The 23,175-nt window shown below is 41.7% G+C and overlaps 1 protein-coding gene across 1 annotated transcript; it reads right to left on the bottom strand.

The window, feature by feature from the left end:
* Positions 1-1,351: 1,351 nt before the first annotated feature.
* On the bottom strand, positions 1,352-23,175 carry dnm3b (dynamin 3b). The gene is made up of 21 exons (XM_078264857.1): positions 22,905-23,175; positions 22,084-22,409; positions 20,006-20,079; positions 19,387-19,536; positions 17,960-18,163; positions 17,031-17,132; positions 16,593-16,753; positions 16,077-16,219; positions 15,745-15,880; positions 14,723-14,790; positions 13,887-14,025; positions 13,562-13,648; positions 12,344-12,414; positions 12,106-12,160; positions 10,275-10,388; positions 5,742-5,851; positions 4,858-4,972; positions 4,211-4,375; positions 3,777-4,009; positions 3,476-3,649; positions 1,352-3,082 (listed from the first exon to the last, which is right to left on the bottom strand). Exons 2-21 carry the CDS (start codon positions 22,242-22,244, stop codon positions 3,040-3,042), a joined length of 2,505 nt encoding a protein of 834 aa, XP_078120983.1. The 5' UTR covers positions 22,245-22,409; positions 22,905-23,175; the 3' UTR covers positions 1,352-3,039.

Below are 23,175 nucleotides of genomic sequence, written 5' to 3'. Positions count from 1 at the left end.
GATGGGAAAAATATGGGAAATGTACTTAGGCTACAAACATTTTGATTTGTTTTAAAAACCCGCGTTTGAATCAGTTTGAATCATAGACTGAATAAAACAGGTTTGAATACGAAAACATACTGTACTGTACATCCATGACCAGTAAGAGAGGAGGTTGATGGGTAACTGCGATGCAATAATGTTGAAAAGCGACCCGCATTGTGCACATCAAAGCGTTTTTTTTTTTTTTTTTGCCAAAAGTATTAACATGCAACAGTTGTTGCAATATTAGCGACCTGTGGGTATTCGGCCATGGGGGTTCTGCAAGAGTACATTAAGTACTTCAGAAGGCATAGACAGACCATAGACTGTTAATATTTACAGTCTATGAGACAGATGCATGTTTATGTTGAGGTCACCAGAGGGAGCCATCTACGCAACATTCAAAAAGGAGATTAAACGACCTTGGTGTTAGGCGTAACAAGAGTCACTATATCGCTAGACTACTATGAAAGGGGCACCTCCTAAATGCACTTCAGCTAACCACAAGGCAATCACAATAGGACATTTAGGACATTAACATGCTACCTGTTAAATTATTCACTGTAGTTCACCTGTTTTTTTCCCCCGGATCAAGCTCTCAAACTCCATTGAAATCAAAACACTCATGTGCAAACAATGTATGCTAAATGACAGATTTGTTAAATTACTGAAATAACTGTACATTTAACTAGGCCTCTGCTGCCATCATATGACTGGCAGCGAAACGTGCTTTGACTCTTCAGTAATCCCATTAAGAGAGCGGCTTCTTTGTCTTCTATAGAATGCAGTATGCATGGTAGTCTATATATATTACCCCCAAAAAGCCATTCTCACATACACTGCTTAAAATATATTTAGATTTCTAGTAGTGTTGTAGTTGCAGGTCCTGAATATTGTTTAAAAAAAATAAATAAAAAATGTTAAAATCATATTTATTAGTGCCATATTTTGGCTAAAATAAAATCCTACCAAATGAAATGACCATGATTTATAAAGACTTAGTTCATAGTCATGAGATTCAATATTAAGTTTTTGATCTTGAAGAAGTAATTTGGTATTGAACGTGGTAATAATACTACTTACGTTTATTTTCTGACCTATAAAGCATTCTAGTTTTGCTGTAATATTCATACAAGAGGCCATCACGGAATTTACTGTAAAATTACTATATTTATTTGTCTTGTGGGCGTCGTATACAATTTATCCATCAAGTAAGCAAGCAAGCCATAGCATATTATTCATAAACAACATATTATTTCGTAAATAGGCATCTATATACTGTCCCTAAAATCCAGTGTGCTTCAACGATAAAGACTCTGTTGACAAAGTGAGACATTAGGAGGAAGAAGTTTATTGAGGAGAGATACAGAGACACAGAAAATAACAACTGATGCAATTCCCCAGTTTAACATTGCGCCATTTTGCTAAACAATGCCATCTCACTACAACTGGAACTATTTTGTTGTTGGTCTTCAGCAGATTTTTTTTTTTTTTTTCAACCTTCCAATTTTCTTTTTACATTTAGCTTTGGCAATACATAATTGTAATTCATGCCAGTAAGGCAGTCTAAATTAGAGAGAAGAGAGCATTTAGTGAATAGAGACACAGATAACGATTAAAGCGCTAGGATCCGTGATGAGGTCTTAATAGTCCACAGGTACAGTATCTCCTTATCATTACCTATATACATCAGAACACAGTTTAGGCCCACATACACAATAACAAACTGACAGAGAAGCACTTGAACATTGACAATACCACCTTAAGCTCTGATGGAGACGCTGACTGACTGGCTTCGATGGTTGTGAGAGAAGAGTAAATAAGAGAGGCTTGAAGAGTTGAGAAAGAGCGGTAGTTTGTGATGTGATGATGATGGAGTTGCATGTTTCAAACCTGAGAAAAAGGCTAAATGGAAACATGTAAATGCATGTTCTTTGTTCGTTCAAGAAAAGAAAAAAAAGAAAGATGATTTTTTTCTTCCTTTTCACAGGTCAGCATCTGAATCTGAGCTTAAGGCTGCAAGGGTCACAACTTGACCATCGATACAGCACAGGTAGACACCTATGACGAGGTTAAATGCATTATTGAGGCTGTTTCCATATGGAGAATACTGAAGGTGCTCCTCAGCCTTGCTATGTGTGTATGGCTGCTACTACAACACAGGAACAACTCATGAAAGTCCAACATTAAATCTACCCCCGAGGGTTTTTATGATTCATCATTTACAGCTTTGACCATGAAAACAAATACAACTGAAACGCCAACAAACGTGCAGATGGACAGCACATGCACACGTGTCCTCACACACTCGTACACACGTACACAGAATTACTCGCGCACACACACACACACACACACACACACACACACACACACACACACACACACACACACACACACACACACATACACACACACACACACACACACACACACAAACTAAGATACAACTTCTGTTCCTAAGAGAACATTCAGCTGATAATTAACACTTAAGGGGGCATTATACAATAAATTAACACAATACTAAATCAAACCCAGCCTACATATAGGCAAATTAGTCCCTCCCCCGTGTATACATACACACAAAACACACACTCTACATCCACACACTCCCATGCAATAAAAGCAGCTTATGTGCCATGCTGCATTTTGGAATGAGTAGGGCAGTATGATTGCTAAGCATATTTTCATGTAGAAGCAGCAAGTGGGGGTAGTGGCTGACTTGGTGAGGGGTTTGTGAGGGGGAGGTTCCAGGGACTGATACTGGGTAGTGGATCTGCTAAGCAAACTTGGACCACAGGCGAGCAACAACCGCACATAGACATACACCACAAGACAAGTACCATACTGTACATAGATATATGGGCATCGTCACCTGGCAGGAAATTGAGGGTCGAGGGGTCAAAGACTTCAGTGTCTGCACTAAGGAGAGACCAGGATGGCAGAGCCATGGCTAATAGAGGAGGGATGGAGTGGATGAAGGAGGAAGATAAGTGGATGAGAAGCCCATTTAGATGTTTATGGTGGAGCTTGTCTTGTAGGAGATGGCGGGGGCCGCCGGCTTCGGTAGAGAATGATGTAATAATAATGTGTAATGAATAGTGTCAGCGAAAAGGACAGATAAGATATTCCAAAAAAGAATGAGAAAGGAACAATGAGAATAGAATAGTAAATAAAACAAAAGAGACAAGAAAAGAGACAAGATTAGTATTCAGTCTTCACATAAATTAAACAGATGCTATGTTTTAAAACTTCAATGTCTCACACACAGAGTCAACATTATCGATGTAAAGATTGCTCAAAACAAAAACGAGTAGTTAAATAAGAAGGTCAATACCACTTTAAAATTGCAGTAATGGGGGTCTTATTCATCTCTACCCTCATAAAGACATCTGAAGAGCATTTGTTTTTGCATCTTCCCAACATAACAAGTTCATGTGAAGGTTGCATTTACCTGGGGATGCTAGGAGGGGCCCTGTTAGGGCGACTGGGAGCCTGAGGGCTGTCAGCAATGTTATTGAAGGGCCCCAGGGGTCCTGGGCGGTTTGGTGGTGGCGGAGCCCCTCGGGGAGCCGGGCGCTGGCCTGAAGACATCCTCCTCGGGGCAGTGGGGCTGGATGGAGGAGACCTGGAGAAGGAAAAGGAGTTATAGTACTGAACAATGTTTAGGAAAGAAAGAGCACAGCTAACAAAAGTTTTATTTAAAAATGTTACAGGATGCGTGTATAGGATTAGTTTAATTCTTGTAACTTTACCTGCGACTACCAGGTCCTCCCACCCACGAGTTGTCAACAGGTGGAGGCATGGGGACAGTGATGGTGGAGGTGGAGATATCGCCGATGATGGCCAGGGCCTCTGTCAGGGCCTGGTGGGTCCGCAGCACCTCATCCCTCCTCTGGGCCTGCTCCTGGGACTCGTCCATCAGGGCATTCTGGTCACCTGCAGAGTACAGCTGAGCCAACAGCTCTGCATTGATGAAGTCTTTCACCTAGTGGCAGGAAGAGGTGGTGTAGGATGATGACTCAAAATTATGGAAATTAAGATTAAAAAGTACAGGCCTTCTGATGGTTATCATCTAACACTGTTAATATCATTAACAGCATTAGTATCTTTACTTTAATTCAGTAACAGCAAAGGAAAGCTGTCTTTACAACACATATAAATGAACATCTGAGTAATCTTTTCTTACATTGTTGATCATGAGATGCATTATGGTCTTGGGCATGAGGTCCCGGATGCACTTGTTGACAATTGCCATGTAGGAGTCCACCAGGTTACGGATGGTTTCCACTTTACGCTCCAGCTGAGGGTCCATGGAGAAGTTCTCTGTGGCGGTGGTGGTCTCACTCTCAACCTAAAGAGGGAGGAAGGAGAAGAGAGACAAATGAAAAAGAGGTGAATGAGAAAAGATGGGCCTACATTTACAAAAGATATTGGGTGCTTTGAATGAATCTGACACACACACACAGGATGCGTACATTTCTTTTCAGAGATAATGGCATGTGCACTCTGAAATGTAAATGTTTGAAAACTAAGGCGAAATGTTTGCCATTTGGAAAATTTGTAATTTCCAGCATGGCCCTGCAAATGTGTTAAAATTTGGAAGGTTTCAAATCTTCTAAAAATGAGTAAAATAGGAGGCAAGAAATGAAATAATAATATTGTAAAAGAGGACAGGTAAATACAGTTAATATTAATACGTTAAGATCAGACATAAACAGAGGAACCAAAGCTAAGAAAAGAAAGTTACAAATGTAACCACGGTGCTATGAATCCTGGACGACTGCCAGAGGCAGTAAAAGATCAATTAAATAGAGAATGAATGAGTTTGCTAACCGCCATGACTTTCTCAGGATAGACCCCGGCACGTAGAAGAGACGATTTCCAGCTGTCCACATCATCCTGAGAGTCGCAGGCCAACTCCAGGGTGCGATTGTCCTTGTACACATTCCTAAACACCATGCCACAGGAGAATATGCAGTCAACACCAAGTGGAGGAGTGCATTTAATTAAATAAAAATTACAATTTGATCTAACTAATCTATTAAGGATTCATTATTTAGGAACATGGAGACAGTGCTCACCATTGTTACAAAAAGTGTTCCATAAAAAGATATAAACTCTGACATCTGGAAGTATTGACAGTATTAGGTTATGTGCCTCCTTCCATGTGGGATATTTTGTTGTTTAACCCTTTCTTGGGTTTCCAGCCAAGAGGGATGAAGAAACTGAAATACCATAAAATGTTTTCCAGGACGTTCTGCACCAATTACTAAACGTTCAGGCCTGATACTAAACATTGTATACAGTTTCACCGCGTTATGGATAGATTTCAGTCCTGTCAGAGCTTTTCTATTATCCTCAACCTATTACAACATCAAGGCTTTAAAATTACTCTTTATAATAATCAGCTGTAATAATTCACTGTAAACAATTTTTTTTGTGATTCTTGAACACACTACATTTAAATGACAACCTAAACTGAGCTGAAGCTCTTTTAGAAATAGGTGCAGCTTGTCCAGCCTGCAATCATGCATACAGTACATGCAGGCATACATACTGTACTAAACACATAATCCAAAACATATTTCAGCAGCCGCACCAGCACACAGGCCTTAGACTCTCAAACTCCATCTACTGCATGTGATTGCTTTCAAGAGTTTTATTTACAGCCACATAAAAAGAAAAAAAAATGAAAATGTTACGATCTCACAGCTGACCTTGACTCTGTATTGAAAATACAGAATATGTGCTTGCTGGACATGAAACTCTTCTCCACATCGCGGACTTTCAGGTTGTCCAGAGGGAGCATGTATTTCTTCTCCTTCTCCTGTGGATGGAGGAAAACAGAAGGTATGCATTATGAGCGCATTTTATGACTAATGCAATTTGCTCCGTTTGTTATTTTCATGAATTCTTGTGCAATGAAATTGGTGCAAATTGTGCAAGAATATGTCCATAAGAGAAAGGTGAAATCAGGTTTTTAAAGAGGGAGCGTGGGGGGGGGGGGGGGGTAAGCAAAGAGAAAGGGGGTGACAGGAGGGAGGAGGAATGGGGGAGAAATGAGAGTGGAAGGTAGGGGGGGGGGAGGGTGGAGAAGGGGGAAGCAGAAAGAAGGGAGAAGGAGAGCACATGTGGAAGTCATTAGAGTGTGGGTCAAGACACAGTCGTTCTTCACGGTGTGTTTTGCCGCAGAGAGCTGGTAGCTAAAGGCTGAGTAAACTGACTAAGACGGGGAAAACACAGGTATATGTAAGCACTGGAGGTCCAGGGCTCAAACACAATGTTCATCCTCTGAGGTAGAAGCTTGAGGATGGCTATGACACATTCAAAGAGGCCCTGTGATGGATGCTTAAGTTGGAGAAACTCTGCTCTTCCTTTTTACACTCCATCCTAGCCTCCATCTTTCTTAATTCTCTCAGTCTTTTTTCTTTTATCCCTCCCCCTCTATATTTTCTCAATATTTTTTCTTTCCATTCCAGAGGGGCCCACTTCCTGCCTGATTTTTTTTTTTTTTTGGAGGGAGCGAGAGAGGGAGAGATTAAATGACAGCCTGGCGTTAAAACTCAACATCTGGTAGTGCTTAGCAGCACACAGAACCAGGGAAGGAGGGAGAAGTTACAGAGACGGTGGGCGAAAGGAGGAGGAGAGTCCAAGAAGAAGGAGAAGAAACACAAAAGTGGATTTGCAAAAGATTTGCAGAAGAAAGCCCACATCTGTTCTGATTGCCCGGGAAGAGATGGTAGATGGTCGCAGGTAAGAATTAAAGAGGATGAGTGGAGAAGAAGAAAGAGAAGACAAGTTAACTCTGCAGACCCTGCTACGTTGTATTCCCCAAGGGGTCACTGCAGCCCTTATATGGTCACACAGGTCCCCTCCCTCTTCCTCTCTCTTCCTCTCTCTTTCTCACTCACTCACTCCTCCCCCCCCCCCTCCGTCTCTCTCTTTCCCTCTTTTTTGTAATATCCCCTCCCTGAACGTGCAGCCAGTCTGTCCCAGTCGTCTGAGCGAATATGCCACGTCAAGGCTGGATACTCCTCATGGCCGGCGTGACCGAAATGGACCGCGAGGGGACCCAGAGCTCAAACATCTATCAAAACAAATAAACACGCCAAGAGACGTGCACCAAAAGGCTGGGGAAGGCGGCAAACGCGGATGAGGCGAATTGCAGTTTTGAGGGGTTTTCGATAGATGGGATCCTTGCTGCCAAAATGGAGAGGGGCGAAGGGAGGGCACAGATGACAGAGCCGCCCGCAAGCATCTGGAATGGCAGAAAACAGCACACAAGGCCTGGCTCTTAACTCCGGCTCCGTCCACCCAGTGTTCAGACTACCTGTTCATTATCATACTGGTGTACAGTAGTCTGCACATTGGTTAGACTGGGCATGGACCCTCTTCTGTCAGTCTGTCTTTCTGTGTCGCTCTCTCTGTCTCTCTGTCTCTCTGTTGGCATTTAAAGTCTCCAAAATGTGTTTTTTTTTGCATCTGTTCCTTCCTTCTCCCCCTTTGCTATTTTTTAATCTATTTTATAATCTGTATGTGATCTATATTAATCTGTATTTTGTCCTAAGTGCATTCTAACACTGACCACTTTCTTTTCACTTCTTTTTTGGAATAAACATACATTACCAATATAACACTAACTGCAGATTTGACAACATGCTGTGAAAACCAAGGTGTAAAAGAATCTTAACTGTGAGCTGGGATGATAAAAAAAAGAGAAAGATTTAAAGCCAAAACTCACAAAATGGTCGAGCTCACAAAATTTTATAGCATGAATGAGTAAGTGTGCAGGCTGCTGGCCTGGTGCTCTGATGAAGATGTGGTCCACTGGAAGGGGGAGGAGCGAAGGCGGCTGCAAAGCATCTAACGCAGGCCAAAGGAATGAGGGCCAATCAATCAAGTGGAGTTTGAATATACAGTCAGACACCTCCAGTGAAGTTATTTCAGTGGGTGGCCAAAATTGTGTTTTAAGGCTTTAAGGATGCATACTATAGTGCTGTGGTGTCAAATAACTGCAAATGTCTGGTAGGATAAGTGTTCTGCAGATGGTGCAAGAAACACATCAGCAACAGCCACAGTGCACAAAAATATATGTACACACAGGATGTGTTACATTTGACTCAGTTAAATGAGTGTTAGTCTATTGAGGTAAGCTCTTGTGTTGTTGGTTTGTGGTATGACAAGTCAAAGAGTGGACTGTGGAATGTTACCTATTATATAGGGCCAAAAACAGTGACTCAGTGTCATAGAGTGATAGCTGCTTATGAAGTTGAAGGCCAGACACAGGGGGATATTGATATTTAATAGAGGGGTTCCTCTCTGCTAAAACATTGGAGGCTGATGTTTGAATCAAAAACTTGTGATTTTCCTGCTAAGAATGCGAGCAGTTCCAAAGTAACTGCCAACCACACCAAGAGAGGGAGGAGGGTGTGTGTGTGTGTGTGTGTGTGTGTGTGTGTGTGTGTGTGTGTGTGTGTGTGTGTGTGTGTGTGTGTGTGTGTGTGTGTGAGTGTGTGTGTCTGTGTGTGTGTGTGTGTGTGCGTGAGTGTGCATGTGCATGCGTATGCATATGCGACTATAGAAAGTTCACAGGGTGTAAAACCTAAATGAAATGTACAAGGCGAAGCCAGCGGAGTCTATAATTTCCTAAATTACCACACTAACGTATCAAATGACAATCTGTAGACCCAGTGCTGTGTGGCCCATGTGATGTCTGAGGGCTGAGTGTGCGTTCATATATTTTGGGTGTCTGTGAGTGAACATTTGGTTGGGATTGGGACTGTTCCAAATTTGCAGAGAAGAAGCGAATGCCTGAACTCCCAGTGGAAAGAGGTGGGGAAGGAAGAAAGAGCGAAAAGAAGGGAAACTCAGAGACAAAGGGAAAGATGAATGGAAAGGAGAAGTGAATGACAAGGCCAAATGAAGAGGCCAAACTCTTCACATCCGTAAGAGTGACTCTTTGAAAGATAAATGCTCCCAAACTGTATATTAAGTTGACCTACATTAAAGTGGAACCACATATAAAAAGAGAGAGAGCACTATTGTCTCTATCAATTTGTCTTTTTGCACAAATACAGATTCCACTCTGTGTACCTCTCGTGGAACTGCACCCCAGCAAGAGATTAAACAAGGTCCGATAAACAAACAACCATGCAGCAACAATACCAACAACTGGCTGAAGGAGTTGCAGTGTGTCTGCCTATCTACACTTGCTGTGCAGAATATCCTCCAACCTGTACAGCAGGCACAGACAGGCAGGTAGACATCAGCCCGCCGAACAAGCCAGCAGCAGCACGGATGAAATGCTGCATCCTGTCGATGCAGAGTGGTGCAAATGCTAAGCTTTTCTCCCAAAAACAGTATGTCGTTGTTTGTCTTTATGATGTACAGTATTATCAATGATAATAAAAATTTGAATAATAAAATTCTGCTTTAAAAAACAAGTCATAACCAGTCATTTATTTACCATGTATGACGTTAACTGCTGGTTTCATTCTGCACAACACCCAACTGTCATCTATCAGTCTTAGTTGATTTTTTATTTAGTTAAAAACATAAAGATCAATTCCACAAAGAATATCTTTCCCATTTTCATGAGTATTTTCAGTAATTTCCTTCCCACCAGGAGACATTCAGGCAAAACATAGAACTGGCACATATTTATATCTGACCCACCCTTAAAGCTGCAGTGGGTAAAATGCAAAATAAAGCCAGAAGTTGAAGTAGAGTGAGACCTCTTCCTGCAGTTCTCCCCCTCTTCTCTTGGCAGAACAGCCAATAGGAACGCTCTCTCTCTTTGAAATGACCTGGGGTTGACCAAAGTCTCCCGTCACGGCTAGATTTTCTGAAGCCAGAATACAGAGCCAAGAGGAGACTACTTGAATTACAATATGCTGAAAGATTATTATGGAATCTTTGCCCCATGACGCCAACAATAAAATGCCTAGCACAGCTTTAATTGATCCTCATCCTGATCTAAAGGCCCTAAATATGATTTTTTTTTTAAACATGAAAAAGGGACAAGCACACAAACCCTCTAACTCCTAAGGGAAATATTTATATGTCTCTTTAGCCTCTAAATACCCAAAACAATGAGCTAAAAGACACTAAAACGCTTTGTAAAGCTGAAGTGAAAGTGTAGATTAAAGGGTGATAATTCTCTGTGAATTTGTCATTACAAGCGATCCCTTTCACATTAAGAGTGATTTGATTAAATGTTATTGTAAAAAATATTGCAGCTTTAAACTGACCTCGTCATCCTTGAACCAGGAGAGGCTCTCGGCAGTCAGCACAAACCAGTACTCTTTGGCTCCCCCCTTCATGATGCTGATGTTGTTGATGGTCAGCCAGCCTTTGCGAATGACCTGGTGGGAGAGTAAGGCCAGAAAGTCAGTCTTTTTTTTACTAAGTAAAACGCACAAATAACAAGAAGACAAGAGGATGACAGGAGCTTTTCATCCGTAATTATTTTGATTTAAAAAAACATACATCTACAACGTGAGACAGTAGGTCAAGAGTTGCAAAGAAAAACTCCTGCACACTGTCTGACTTGCAAAAAATATAAAGTTTTAATAATAGGCAACGTTTCGGCACTGGCTTGAAGATGGTCGAGTTCTGAAGCGTTGCCTATGATTAAAACTTTATCGTTTTTGCAAGTAAGACAGTGTGTGGGAGTTTTTCTTGGCAGCGATTAAAAAACAAACATATCATGGCTAAAGCTAGCCCAAATTAATCTGTGCAGGTAATCAATGCATGAATTGCGATGAAATGTGTATGAAGATCCAGATAGGTGTGTCATTGTGTCTTTGTGACTCACTCAGAGCCTAGCATGTGACTGTGTGTCAGTGCAGTCTCATTCAAGGAACTGTGTGCTTCACAAGCAGAGGCCAGTGTTAGCTTGTTAAGTAACCACTGTGTTAAGTGCTTCAAGCACACAATAAAGCATGTGTGTGTGTCAACTGTGTTAGGGGTAATAACACTACAAGCCCCACACACAGGCCTTGGGGCACAGTGCCAAGTGATTATTAGGTTAGATTACTGTCAGTCTTGCACCGCCTAAGACTCACTAAGGAGGTTACCCAAATCATTACAAAGCCTTTCTGTCATAGGCAAACATTACAGGGCTGTTTTGTGGCTGGATCCATAGCAGGATACTAAAAGAAATCTCTTACACTTTTAGTCTTAGAGATGATATTTTAATTGCCAAACCAAGAATAATTTAATGTCTATTTGTCTAGTTGGCAACCCCCTGTAGTCTGCGGACGCTGGTGGGTGGAGGGGGTGTTAAACAGTAAACGGTTAGAGAGAAAACTCTTACAATCAGGCCTGATGCGGGAGGAGAGGAGGCCTGCAACAGGAAGGAATGTGGGGGATTTAGAAACCTCGTGGCACTAAAAAAAGGCAACTTTTCTAGTGCAACTTGTCTTAAAGAAAATGCCTCTGCCCAACAGTAGCTTACTCAGCTAATTTGCCATTCTTGAACACGTCAAGAGTGAAAAACGGGAAAAATGATTATGCAGCAGCGCTGGAGAGCACCACACAATGGGCAGAAGTTTTACTGCAGGCACAAATGACATTGCAAACCATAACCCACAATGAGTGATACTCACCAACAGACACCCATAAGAGTGCAGCTGAGATTCTCACTAAGGGATGGGGATGAAATGCAAAGTGGCACCTTGATGACACAGGAAGGGTTCAAACAAAGGGAAATGTCTCAACAACAACACCGGTGATGATGGTGGCATAAAGTAATAGAACCCAGTGTGATTCTTTTACTGAGATAAAAATTATGAAACCAAAGAAGCAAACAAACCACTGTACACACGCATGACTAAAATATAAAATAATAATAATAGCTAAGAAAACATAAGGCAAGAATGTATGTAACATAAAATGTGTACAATGCAAAAGATTGACTAAAAAGAAAGAGTATCTTGGATCAGATCTCTTTCATTTCAGCATCATTCTCTTTTTATCCTCCCTGCAGTAGCCATGCTGCTGCTGTGTGGGTGTGCAGTACTCCCTTGACCTTGTGCTCCGCTGTTTATGTGTGACATACAAGACATGACAAATGTTCACCTGATTTCCTGCTGAACTCTGGCTCTTATTAGTCTGACTGCTCCTCTGCTGCGCACTGCGGTGGAGAAACAACAAAGCAGAGATGGCCGGAGAGACAGGATGACAGGGAGGGAAAGGTGAATGTAGAGGAGAGAGAACGAGAAAAAACACATGACAGGGGTAAAAGGAGATCTTCTAAACATTTGTTTTCATAAATATTTTATCATGGTGAAGCCGAGCTAATAGATGTAGTCTTTACTTAGCAAAGCCAATGAAGTCTTCGTGGTTAGTATTGATGTAAGAGAGCTGGATGTCTATCAGCAGCAGAACCTGTAACAACACAAAACAGTTACCATGAAGTGAGTCATTCTCAAAGAAATACACTAGTTTGTTGGGCTGGGTACCGAACTTTGATACTTTTTAGGCATACTTTTTAATTGCCTCCTTAGTATCAAGTATCGAAAAATGCCTCGTCATTCAATACCAAATTTCAATACCTAAGGAGCAAATCTCATCAGTGTCAGTGAGCCAATAAGCATGCAGCATGCGTCTACCGAGATCTAATCATGCTGGTGACTGGCTGTCTACACGTTGTAGAGGTATGCAGGAAAAACTCTACGTTACGTACAGAGACGGTGCTCACGTAGTAGAAGCTGAAAAATATATTAACAGATATTTGCTGTAATGTTTTAATTTCTTTTTGTCAAAATGGATTTTATAAAATTGGTATTGAAAAAAGTATCGTTCATGAACCGGTATCGAAGTCACGGTATTGGTATTGGTATTGGTATTGGTACCAGTATTGAAATTTTTAACAGTACCCACCTGTGACATTTTGGGTAAGACTCTAATGTGTTTTCTTGCTGAGAGTTAGCAGAGATAATTGATACCACTCTCATGTTTATACGGTAAATATGTAGCAGTAGCCAGCAGCCGGTTAGCTTGTTAGCATAATGACATGGGAGCAGGGGAGAACAGCTAACTTGTTTCGGTCCTGCACATAAAACACAATGTGTTGTTTTTACACTTTGCTTTTTGTACAGAATAAACAAACCAGATAAACAATGTTAATTAGTAAGCTTTAGAGATGTCGCTATGTGGATTTTGTTACCTTCAAACAGAGCCAGGCTAGCTGTTTCCCTCTGTTTCCATTCTTTGTGCTAAGCTAAGCTAAGCTAAGCTAATCAGCTGCTGGTTGTAGCTTCATATTTACCGTACAGACATGAGAGTGGCATTGATCTTCTTGAAATAAGCTAATCTCCCAAAACTATTTCTTTAAATGTATTATATGTCATTCAGTATGTGTATTAATATTTAATCTATTTGGTTAACTGGTACTTTGTTTGTAATTCCACAACATTACAATGACAGATATAGGTTAAAAAACTGGCTACTGACATAATGTGTGAATACATGTCACAGACCTTCCCTCATAAACAAATGTTTATGGCCATAATTGCAAGCTAATGAGTGTTACCTGGTCTTTGGCCCGACTCTCTCTGTCTCGGATATGACTAGTCACAATTCTCTCAGTTTCCTCGCGCAGCATGGGGAAGCATTCCAGCTGAAAACACATCACACGGCTTATCACTCACTTAACATAATGAGGAATGTGGAATAATGAATAATAAAAACCAAACTCAGAAACAAACTGAAAACATAATTTTTCAACAATGAGCTCAACTTTCATTTTTCAGTTGAAGTTTGATTTCTTTATCCATGCTTTATCAATTAGCCTTCCTTCCTTTTTTCCTCCCTGCTTCCCCTCAAACTTCCAAACCCCGATGAACCACATGAGTTACCTTGTTGGAGCACTGGCGCACGGTGTTAATCAGTTCCTGGATGACCATGTCCACACACTTGACGCAGGGCCCCTTCAGCTTTATGACCTGCTTCTTCACAATGGCCTCAAATGCCATGTCTGGGGTGAAAAGTCCCGTCCTGAAACCCACCAAGAGGAAGGGAACGAAGGGTACAATTGTGATGAAAATTGGTTTCCCTTTTTCGGTGACATCTACTTAAGCAAAATTGATTTCGGTTCCACATAGTAGATCAATATTTGATCTGTATTTTGGTTCTGTAAACGGTCTGTGGTTGCAGTAATAAAGGGGTCAGTGCAAAATCATTTATTGATGTCATGGTAGACATTGGACCTGCTATTGTTTGTGGATGGAATTCATGCTAATGTGGGTTTTCTTTAAATGTCAGATTTCTCGCATGGGTGGCAATTCTTTTGGTTGTGGTAGCTAACCGCTACTGAACCGATATAGAAACACAGAGAGAGGCTGGGCTGAACATAAGAAAAGAAAGAAAGAAAGACAACATGCTCCTCCCTTGTTTATAAATTCCCATCCAAACCATGTATTTTAACCACATTCTGTATTTTGTTTTCTGTACATCTTGTTATGATGTTTGCCACATCAACATTATTATATTTGACTGTCTTCAGGCTGTAAATAAATGTATTTATATCTTTATAATACTAACAGGCAGAAAGACAAGTGTAAGATCACTGGTTGGTATATCTCAAATATTTGGAGGAACTGTGTGCCTTTTGGGTAAAACATGATGTGGCTGTAGTGCAAAAGCGGGGGTGGGGGGATGAAAAATGTTTTCAGTTTGCTAGACAAATTCTTACCTGATACCGTGGATGTTCTTGATGGCATAACTGATCTCGCGACGCATCTCCTTCTCATCACACTCCATCTGAGGGGAACAGAGAGGGAGAGTGTAGACACTGAATACAGGGAACAAAAGTAAAACTGTAAAATATGAAAGACAGCATGCCAAGAGAAAGCATGACAGAGATGAGAGAGATAGAAAGAGAGATAAAAGCTGTATTTGTACTGAGTTTGAACATGTAATATAGTGAAGCTGTTTAGAGATTATTCAATAGAAAATCACAAGAGAGCGAATTTAAGAGGACATTATACAGTGTGCATGAAGAGTTGGGAGGAAACAGAAAAAAAGGAGAAACTAGACTGCAAATAGTGTCATTTAGTTTTTATATTCAGCCTTAAAGCAACAGTAGAGAACTTTTCCCGTTTCCCCCTACAGGTTGGAAGCGGAATTGTCCATTACATTACATTGTCCAGTTCATTCAGACTACAGATCCGCTACCCGATCTGGCAAACTTGCATAATATAATGTAACGGACAATTCCGCTTTCAACCTGTAGGGGGACCGAAGCGGAAAAAGTTCTCTAGTGTTGCTTTTCCTTTGTTTCAGGATTTCTTTTTCAAGAGCTGAGCGTCACTATCTTAGCCGACTGGCTAACACTGGCGCATTTACAGAAATGTTGATTAATGTGCATTTTCCTAATCAAATAAACTTACAAACTTAAACTTTGGGTACAACAGAATATGGCAGGTGAGTCAAGCCATAGCTATCATTGAGGGCATAGAACTCTATTTTTCAGAGAATTAAGGAGTTTTAGCTACCTGTAGGGCGTTTAAATTCTACAGTTAAAAAAATGACATGTAGTGGGATTCCAGTAGAGATTCAATACATTTATCTTTGACTACTTTAAGCCAACAGATCTTCAAATTGAAAAAAAAAAAAAGACATTTGTATTTGAAACAGGTTTGATAATTGCACCCGAGCCAGATTATTTCACTTGTTTTCTGCAGTGCCATCTTCTTCTATGTACAACATTGTCACCTTAACCAGCTCAAAGGGGAAACGTTCGTGGAAGATGCGGTTGATTTTGGCTCCACCAGACAGCTCAACTGTGTCAACCTGATCCCCTGAGCCCTCAATCCTTTTCTCAAAGTCCACAGAGAACTGCTGCACCATCCTGAAACAACAACAAATATGATAAACAAAAGACCAGCAATGACTTCTGACATCTAAAATAAGAGCTGATAAGCAATGGGTGCCATGGGAGAAAGTAATTATCTCTTCAGAGGTCAGATATTTTGCAGGATACTTAGTTTTTATGAACTAAATTGAATGTAAATGCTCTTGTTGTGAAAACGAAATGGGGCACTGACTGCAACAGCTGCTTGGTTTTGCGGGACGGGTCATCAGGTCGGTATCCCCGGTATTCCTCGGCCTCCTTGTCCAGAGCCAACAGCTGGGACTGCAGCTTGCTGCGGAAAGCTGGCAGGGTGTCCCGGATGTGGTTGGTCAATTGCTGTGGAGACACAAAGCCAGCAAAATTACACAAACTATAATCACATAGGAGCATCAATAAGTAGATTATGTTCCTGGCATTTTGGATGTACAGTGATTTACCAATCAAGAATGTATATTACATTGTAAGCATACAATAGATAATTTAACATTCTTACAATAACAAAACAGATAGCATGTGGAATGCCTGCCTGAGTGAAATCATGAATTATTAGAAGCTGAACTAGAAACAGTGAGCGCATTCTCCACCTACTGACAGTCTTGTATCACCCACACTGATGTGTCGTACAATGGAAGCGGGGGAAAAAACAATGTTGTCCTCTTATTAATTATATAAAGTGCACTGTGGGCACCGGGAGTAAATCTATGATCACCTCGTTGAGCACTCTTTGCAGTCGCGGGGTCCCCATTTTTTCAGCCATGTGCCTGTATGATGCGTGGGACAAGAAGAACTTCCTCTCCGCATCCAGAGCTGCCTTGATATCTTTCCTCCCATCGATGTCCTTCTGACTGCGATTTACCACTCCAATATAACCTGGGAGTGAATAAACGGCACAAGTTAAGAGAAATAATGAATGATAATCCCAGGAGACAAAGGCAGAGACAGCACGAGCGAGATAATCAGAAAAAAACAAGCACAGGAAGTGAAAGAAGGTGGAACAAGGACAGCGTTATTGGACACTGAGATTACAGTAAAAACACAGGGAGAGACTTTGAAAGGGAAAGGTTACCAGAGAAAGAGCCAAAGTGAATCTGGCTAGCATGGCTCACTATACTGTATAACACACACACACACACACACACACACACACACCCTCTTCGCAGCGGCAGCAACTTGTTCTCCAGTATGTCTCGAGCATCTGTGCCCTCGTCCATCAAATCCAGTTTGGTGATTACTCCAATAGTCCTCAGACCTAGAAAATTGGGTCAAAAAGAGGAAGGATGTAATAGAAATCTAGAAATGCTTTTTTTAGAAGGTTAAAGGCACCATTTTTTATAATTGATTAATCATGTGGTTGCAACACTTGCTGGTACAAGTTTCTTAAATGTGAGCTGTTTTGACAAACTTAGCACTTTGAAGATGTCACCCTTGCCCAGTTCCTATTGCAGCTTTGCATCATTTCCTTCCTTTCTTTATTCATTCTTTCTCCCCTATTTCTATCTTCTTCTTTACTCATATTTAATTCTGCCACGATAGCCTTTCGAGGCATCTTTAGCTGCTAGCATCCCAACTCCCTATTCTTCGACCTCACTCTCCTTGTCCGATATTATTCATCGCTTTCCAAGTCCTCTTCCTTGATAATTCATCCTCCTCTCCTGTCTGAAGGACAAACTCTTTGGGCAATACATTAAATTGAGTCCTTTCTTATCCTTCCTCATGCTTCCTCTGTGTTTCTTTAAATTTCTTCATGATTTTCTTTTCCTCTCTCCTTACTTCTCCTCATTTATCTTTTAATACCCTCCTTATTCTCCATGTTCCCCTTCTCTCAGCCCCTCGTTTCTAATAATATTGTGACACTTGATCGATCCCTGAAGGGAAATTCTGTTTCCACATTCGGAGAGATCGAAGGACAAGGTCAGACGCTGGGCACCATCACTGCAGCTGACAGAGATTCGACTTTTAGGTCAGTCTCAGAAACCACAAGGCCACCTTTTACGTGCTTAGTTTACTTCCATTCCACTTTCTACATCTCTCCTTCACTCCTAATATCCTTTCCATGCCATCATGCCCTCGCCTTACCCTGTGGATCGACATCCTTCGCCAGTTTAAGAGCGTCAGAGTTGGCCAGGTCAGTGTTGGCCGGAGTGACGGCCAAGATCAAGCAGCTCTCTTTGGTGATGAACTGCAGTATCATGTCCCTGATCTGCTGCTCGATATCCACGGGCTGGTCTCCAACCGGCACCTTGGTGATCCCCGGCAGGTCGATGAGAGTCAGGTTCAGCACTGCAAAGACAGATGAATGCAGTTTGAGAATAACTGGCAATACCTGTGTGACATTTCTCTGGCATATTGTTAGTCAAAGGGGGATCTTCATTATTTCCCTTGTGTGTTTTTTAGCTGGGACGGTCATTTATTTTTGTAGTTTGTTTGAGGTATTTCAAATCTTCCCAGTTTAAATAGCATTTCAATCTAGTGTGAGGTCAGATCCGTCGACCATATTCCATATTATACCCTTCTACTCTTTAATCTAAACAGGTTATATGTTAGCAAGCATGTTTTGTCAGTTGGTTCCCTTAGCTTGGCGACGCCACAGTTAGCTACACCTGACAGTTAGCTGGTGTAAATATGTAGTAACAACTAACCTCTACGTTTGTCTGATGAAACTTGTTTTAATTTAGGGATGCGTGAATTTCCATTTGGTAGTCACTTAACTACATCATATCTGGGCTACATTTGTACTTACTAACAGCTGGTGCAACTGCCTCTAGGAGCAAAACTGCTGGAAATTCTGTAAGAATCACTAGGGAACTCACTTTTAATTGCGCATACTGTATGTATACCATATATATAATCTGGTTTGTGAGTGTTTTGTCAATAGAAACAACTCCCTCTCAACTTCAAACCTGAACTTCATTTGAATAAAAAATGAAGATGAGAATGTTTTTCTTTTAGGCCTTGCTATTAATTTCATCTCATCTGTATCTCGGCATTTAAAGACAGAAAATAGTAAATTAATCATCTAAAATTCACTTCATTTAAAGGCTCTGGTTATTAAGGACAGTATCACAGTGCCAACAATTCAAGGACATTGAATTGTCCTTGAATTGTTACACATACAGCATCAATATAGCATCTGTATAGCATCAGTATAGCATCTGTACAGCATCAATATACCATGAGTACAGCATCACTATAGCATCAGAATAGCATTGAATATGAATATGCTATATTCAGCCATATTACCACAGAGCCATAAAAGGACCTGTTACACTGTCTCTTTTATCTCCTCAACAACAGAAATTAATTCATATACTGTATAATTATTTTGCTCGAAAACCACATTCTTTGTTTCTAGCCAGTTTTTTAAATCATATTATGCCAGCTAATAATTGAAAGAGCGAGAGTAGGATGACTCACATCTTGTCACCGTCTACCTTGATGCAAAAGTGTTATTGTGTGCTGTTACTTGACAGTGAAAGGAAGGAGGCTGAGTTATGGCTTCGCACCGTGAGGGGAGTAAACCCGCAGGTTGATGGGGATGGGAGATATGCCTTTGTTGGCCCCCGTGACACGGTCCGTCTCTCCCTCGATCTCCTGGCGAACCTCATCGAAGTCTGTGAACTTCTTCCCTTTGCAATGGAGGAATTCAGCCCATTCTGAGGATGACAAATGAAGAATATATAACGAGGACGGGCGCCCAGATAGCTCAGTTGGTAGAGCAGGCGCTCATATATAGAGGTTTACTCCTTGGCGCAGCGGGCCCCGGGTTTGACTCCGACCTGCGGCCCTTTGCTGCATGTCATTCCCCTCTCTCTCTCCCCTTTCATGTCTTCATCTGTCCTGTCAAAAATAAAGGCCAAAAATGCCCAAAACAATTATCTAAAAAAAAAAGACAAAAGAATATATAATGAGGATTAGTGGTGGCTGGTAGTGTTTGAGAGAAAAATAATGCCAGTGTGAGAGGGAAAAAAGAAAAAAGAAAAAAAAACATTTAAAAAGGGGAGAGGGAGAGGCTGCATGTGTGTGTGTATGTGTGTGTGTGTGTGTGTGTGTGTGTGTGTGTGTGTGTGTGTGGGTGTGTAAATGTGTGTGCGTGTGTGGGTGTGTAAATGTGTGTGCGCCCACCTGCAGTGGCGCTGATAAGTTGCAGAACCAGGGGCCTACGGGTGACAATACCAGATCCACGGGGCAGAAAGTCCCTAAGAAAAGAGATCAAAACTCATCATCAAACCACAGCCAATGTAAATATGTATCAAAGAGTGTAGAAATGGATAATGGTGGCATAATCTTCATCTCCAGGCTTTTTCCCTTAAAACTCTTGAAGGCCACATTTATTATAATTATACCCTATATAATGGCATGTAAGCTACTGTAGACCCTTCAATATCACTAATCTGGTACACCAATTCAATATAGTCTGAGTGGAATAGGTGCCCTTTTAAAACAATGTAATTCCTGTCGCTTTTCAGCTACTGCTGCACCTAAAAGTGCTCCAACAGTACAAAAAGATCTGACCTGATAAACAACAGGTCAAAATGAAGAGCTGCATCGCTGACAAGGAGCTTTCTAATTTAAAAACAATGACTACACCATTTCCTAAGGGGTTCCACACTAACTTGTTTTGTGCGTGTGTGAATGTGTGTCTACTACTGTGTGTGTGCATGCACGCATGAGCATGATACACACACCTGACAGTCATCACAGCCCCCTGTTGTGCTAAAGGTCTGTTCCAAGAAAACCTTATTAACAAATATCGACCCTCAGAGCTCCCTCAATGAGTTAAAGAAAGACGAGCCCACTACTTGTCCATTCAGCGCTGTGCAGAGCCATTTCTGGACAGATGGACCATTACTCAGCATCACGACTCTCAATGAGGGCTGGAACAGGACAAAATCAATGCATCCATCTGGGATAGCACACATGCATATTAAAACTGCACACAGGAACTGTGTGGACACACTAAAACTAGCTTGTGAAAGACAGACTGAAAAAATAGTGGTCAAAATTAAAGCAGCAGAGGCCGAGATGTTCTGACTTTAAGTCCCTGCTATGTGTCAAGCTCGCAAAACACTGGAGCCTACATTTCCCATAGTGCAACTCAATAGCATCTTTCATTAGACCTTCCGTGCTCTCATCTTTCAACATCAATACCCACAGTTTGTAATGCATGTTTTCTGTGAAATATTTGGAGTCTAAAGCCTGACTCAAATAACCCTGATGACATCATCATAAATAACCCTGATGACATCATCAGCTCCCTACAAAGCCACAGAAGGCGTTAGACATTATACATCTGCTTTCACAGGCTGAGTAGCACTCTCCATGGCAAATAAACAGACCTTTATGTGTGCGGCGCACAGCGAAAGAAATGCTACAGTAAATCAATTTAGAGAGTTAATTTGTTAGGAAATCTTGAGATCAACTAGCCCTCATTATCTCTTTAAAATGCAGGGCTATAAAACAGAACGGTACCATATTATTGAGCAGACAAAAGCACATAATATAGCAGTTGTGGGACATGGATATGCCTCTGTTTCTGATCTTTTTCTTTTACTTAAATGAACACTGGAATTGGTGTTGCCAACATAATCCCACTCCTGGTTGGGAAATGATTTTGATCCTTATCTTGAAAAATAAAAAAGATATCAATTCAAATGCGTCTGCTCATAATGTTTTTGTTGTGAGTGACCAAAACCCAGGGCGAGATGATGAATATGCATGTGTGTTTTCACGCTAAGGTTTTCTGCAGTGGGAGCTGACATGTACAGTTGGATGGTGTTTTAAAATGGTTACATGCAGTGATCTGCAATCTGCATATTATACAGCGCATTATGTCATTTTCATGGGGTCAACGGCATATTAATGCCTCACAAAGGATGCTTGGGAACTGTAACGAGATGGATATTTCTAGCTCTGTGAGTGAGCCTGACTGCAGTTGGTTCTGATTGGGCTAAAATCTCCAAGGTGCTGCTCTAACCCAAATACCCTACCTCTTTCCCAAGACAGTGGTGTGTGTTCAAAAATATGTATACTGCACATAACATAATTGAAAGCCCCTGCTTCACAAGGTGCAACAGCAGTGACTTTAAGCTGGGGAGAGATGGTTTGAAAGCTGCACAGAGAGATAGGCCCCATAGGCCTCTTATGTCATCCTCAAGGTTAACCGGAGAAGGGATTATCCTATTTCTGGTGGTCAATTTTACCTGCCTACAAAGTTCTCCAGCACTGAGCTCTTTCCTGCACTTTGGCCGCCGACCACTGCGATCTGCGGCAAGTCCAAGTTGCAAGCCTGACCGATGGAGCTGAAGGCATCCTGCAGCTTGTTGACCAGCGGGATCAGCTCCTCCATGCCACGGTTTCCCATGGTGCCTTTAGACGGGTGGACTCGGAATCAGCGAATGGAAATGGAGAGAGAGGAAGGGGGTTGGGGTGTGACGCTGCTATATTAGTCCAGGATACCGCGGTGCTTGTTGATGTAGAGAAGTCATCTAGCCGCGCTTTGCCCCGAGCCAAGCGAGGGTCGGACCGACTGTGGAAGCAGAGGAGGGAGAGAGAGAGAGAGAGAGAGAGACAGAGAGACAGAGAGAGAGGGACAGGGACAGAGAGAGGTGCAGAAAAGAGAAATATGAACAGACAGGGACAGACAATTGCGCAGTTGCTTACCACCATAACCTCTCTCCCTCTTTTGCACACAACCAAACACACACACAAACACACACACACACACACACACACACACACACACACACACACACACACACGCACGCACGCACGCACACACGCACACACACATACAGCCAGCAGCACGAAGCCTATACTTTCAAGGGCATTTGGTGAGTGGAGGTCTATAGGCTCCATATAGTCTCGTTGAACAAACCCGGGCTCGAGGTTCCACCAATCATACACGAATAATACTTATTAAGGGCAAAACAAAGCATCGTTCCCTGCAAGCATATACACGTTGATATACGTTAAAAAATAGTGTCCACTGAAGATAAATAATCACATATTGTCGTGAGCCTACCCCGCCTCAGGATTCCCTCAGTGATTTCAGTGTCCGATGGAGCCGGTCGCTGTCCAGTGCTGAAACGACGCGCAGACCAGGCAGCAAAGACGAGTGACAAGACCCTGGACGATTATACAAGCACCACCTGCTATGGCGGTGCATCAGCTTGATCTCTAATTCTTGTGCATTAATTGTGTTCGCCTGTGGGCTTCGTTCCAGTCTGCTGCATGTTAGAGCGGTCTCATCCCAAACACAAATTCGCCTTTGACAGATTAATCATTTTTTCCCC

This window comes from Sander vitreus, chromosome 12 (assembly GCF_031162955.1).
Source record: "Sander vitreus isolate 19-12246 chromosome 12, sanVit1, whole genome shotgun sequence".
In the NCBI taxonomy this organism is placed as follows: domain Eukaryota; kingdom Metazoa; phylum Chordata; class Actinopteri; order Perciformes; family Percidae; genus Sander; species Sander vitreus.
This window is presented reverse-complemented; position numbering and strand designations above follow the sequence as displayed.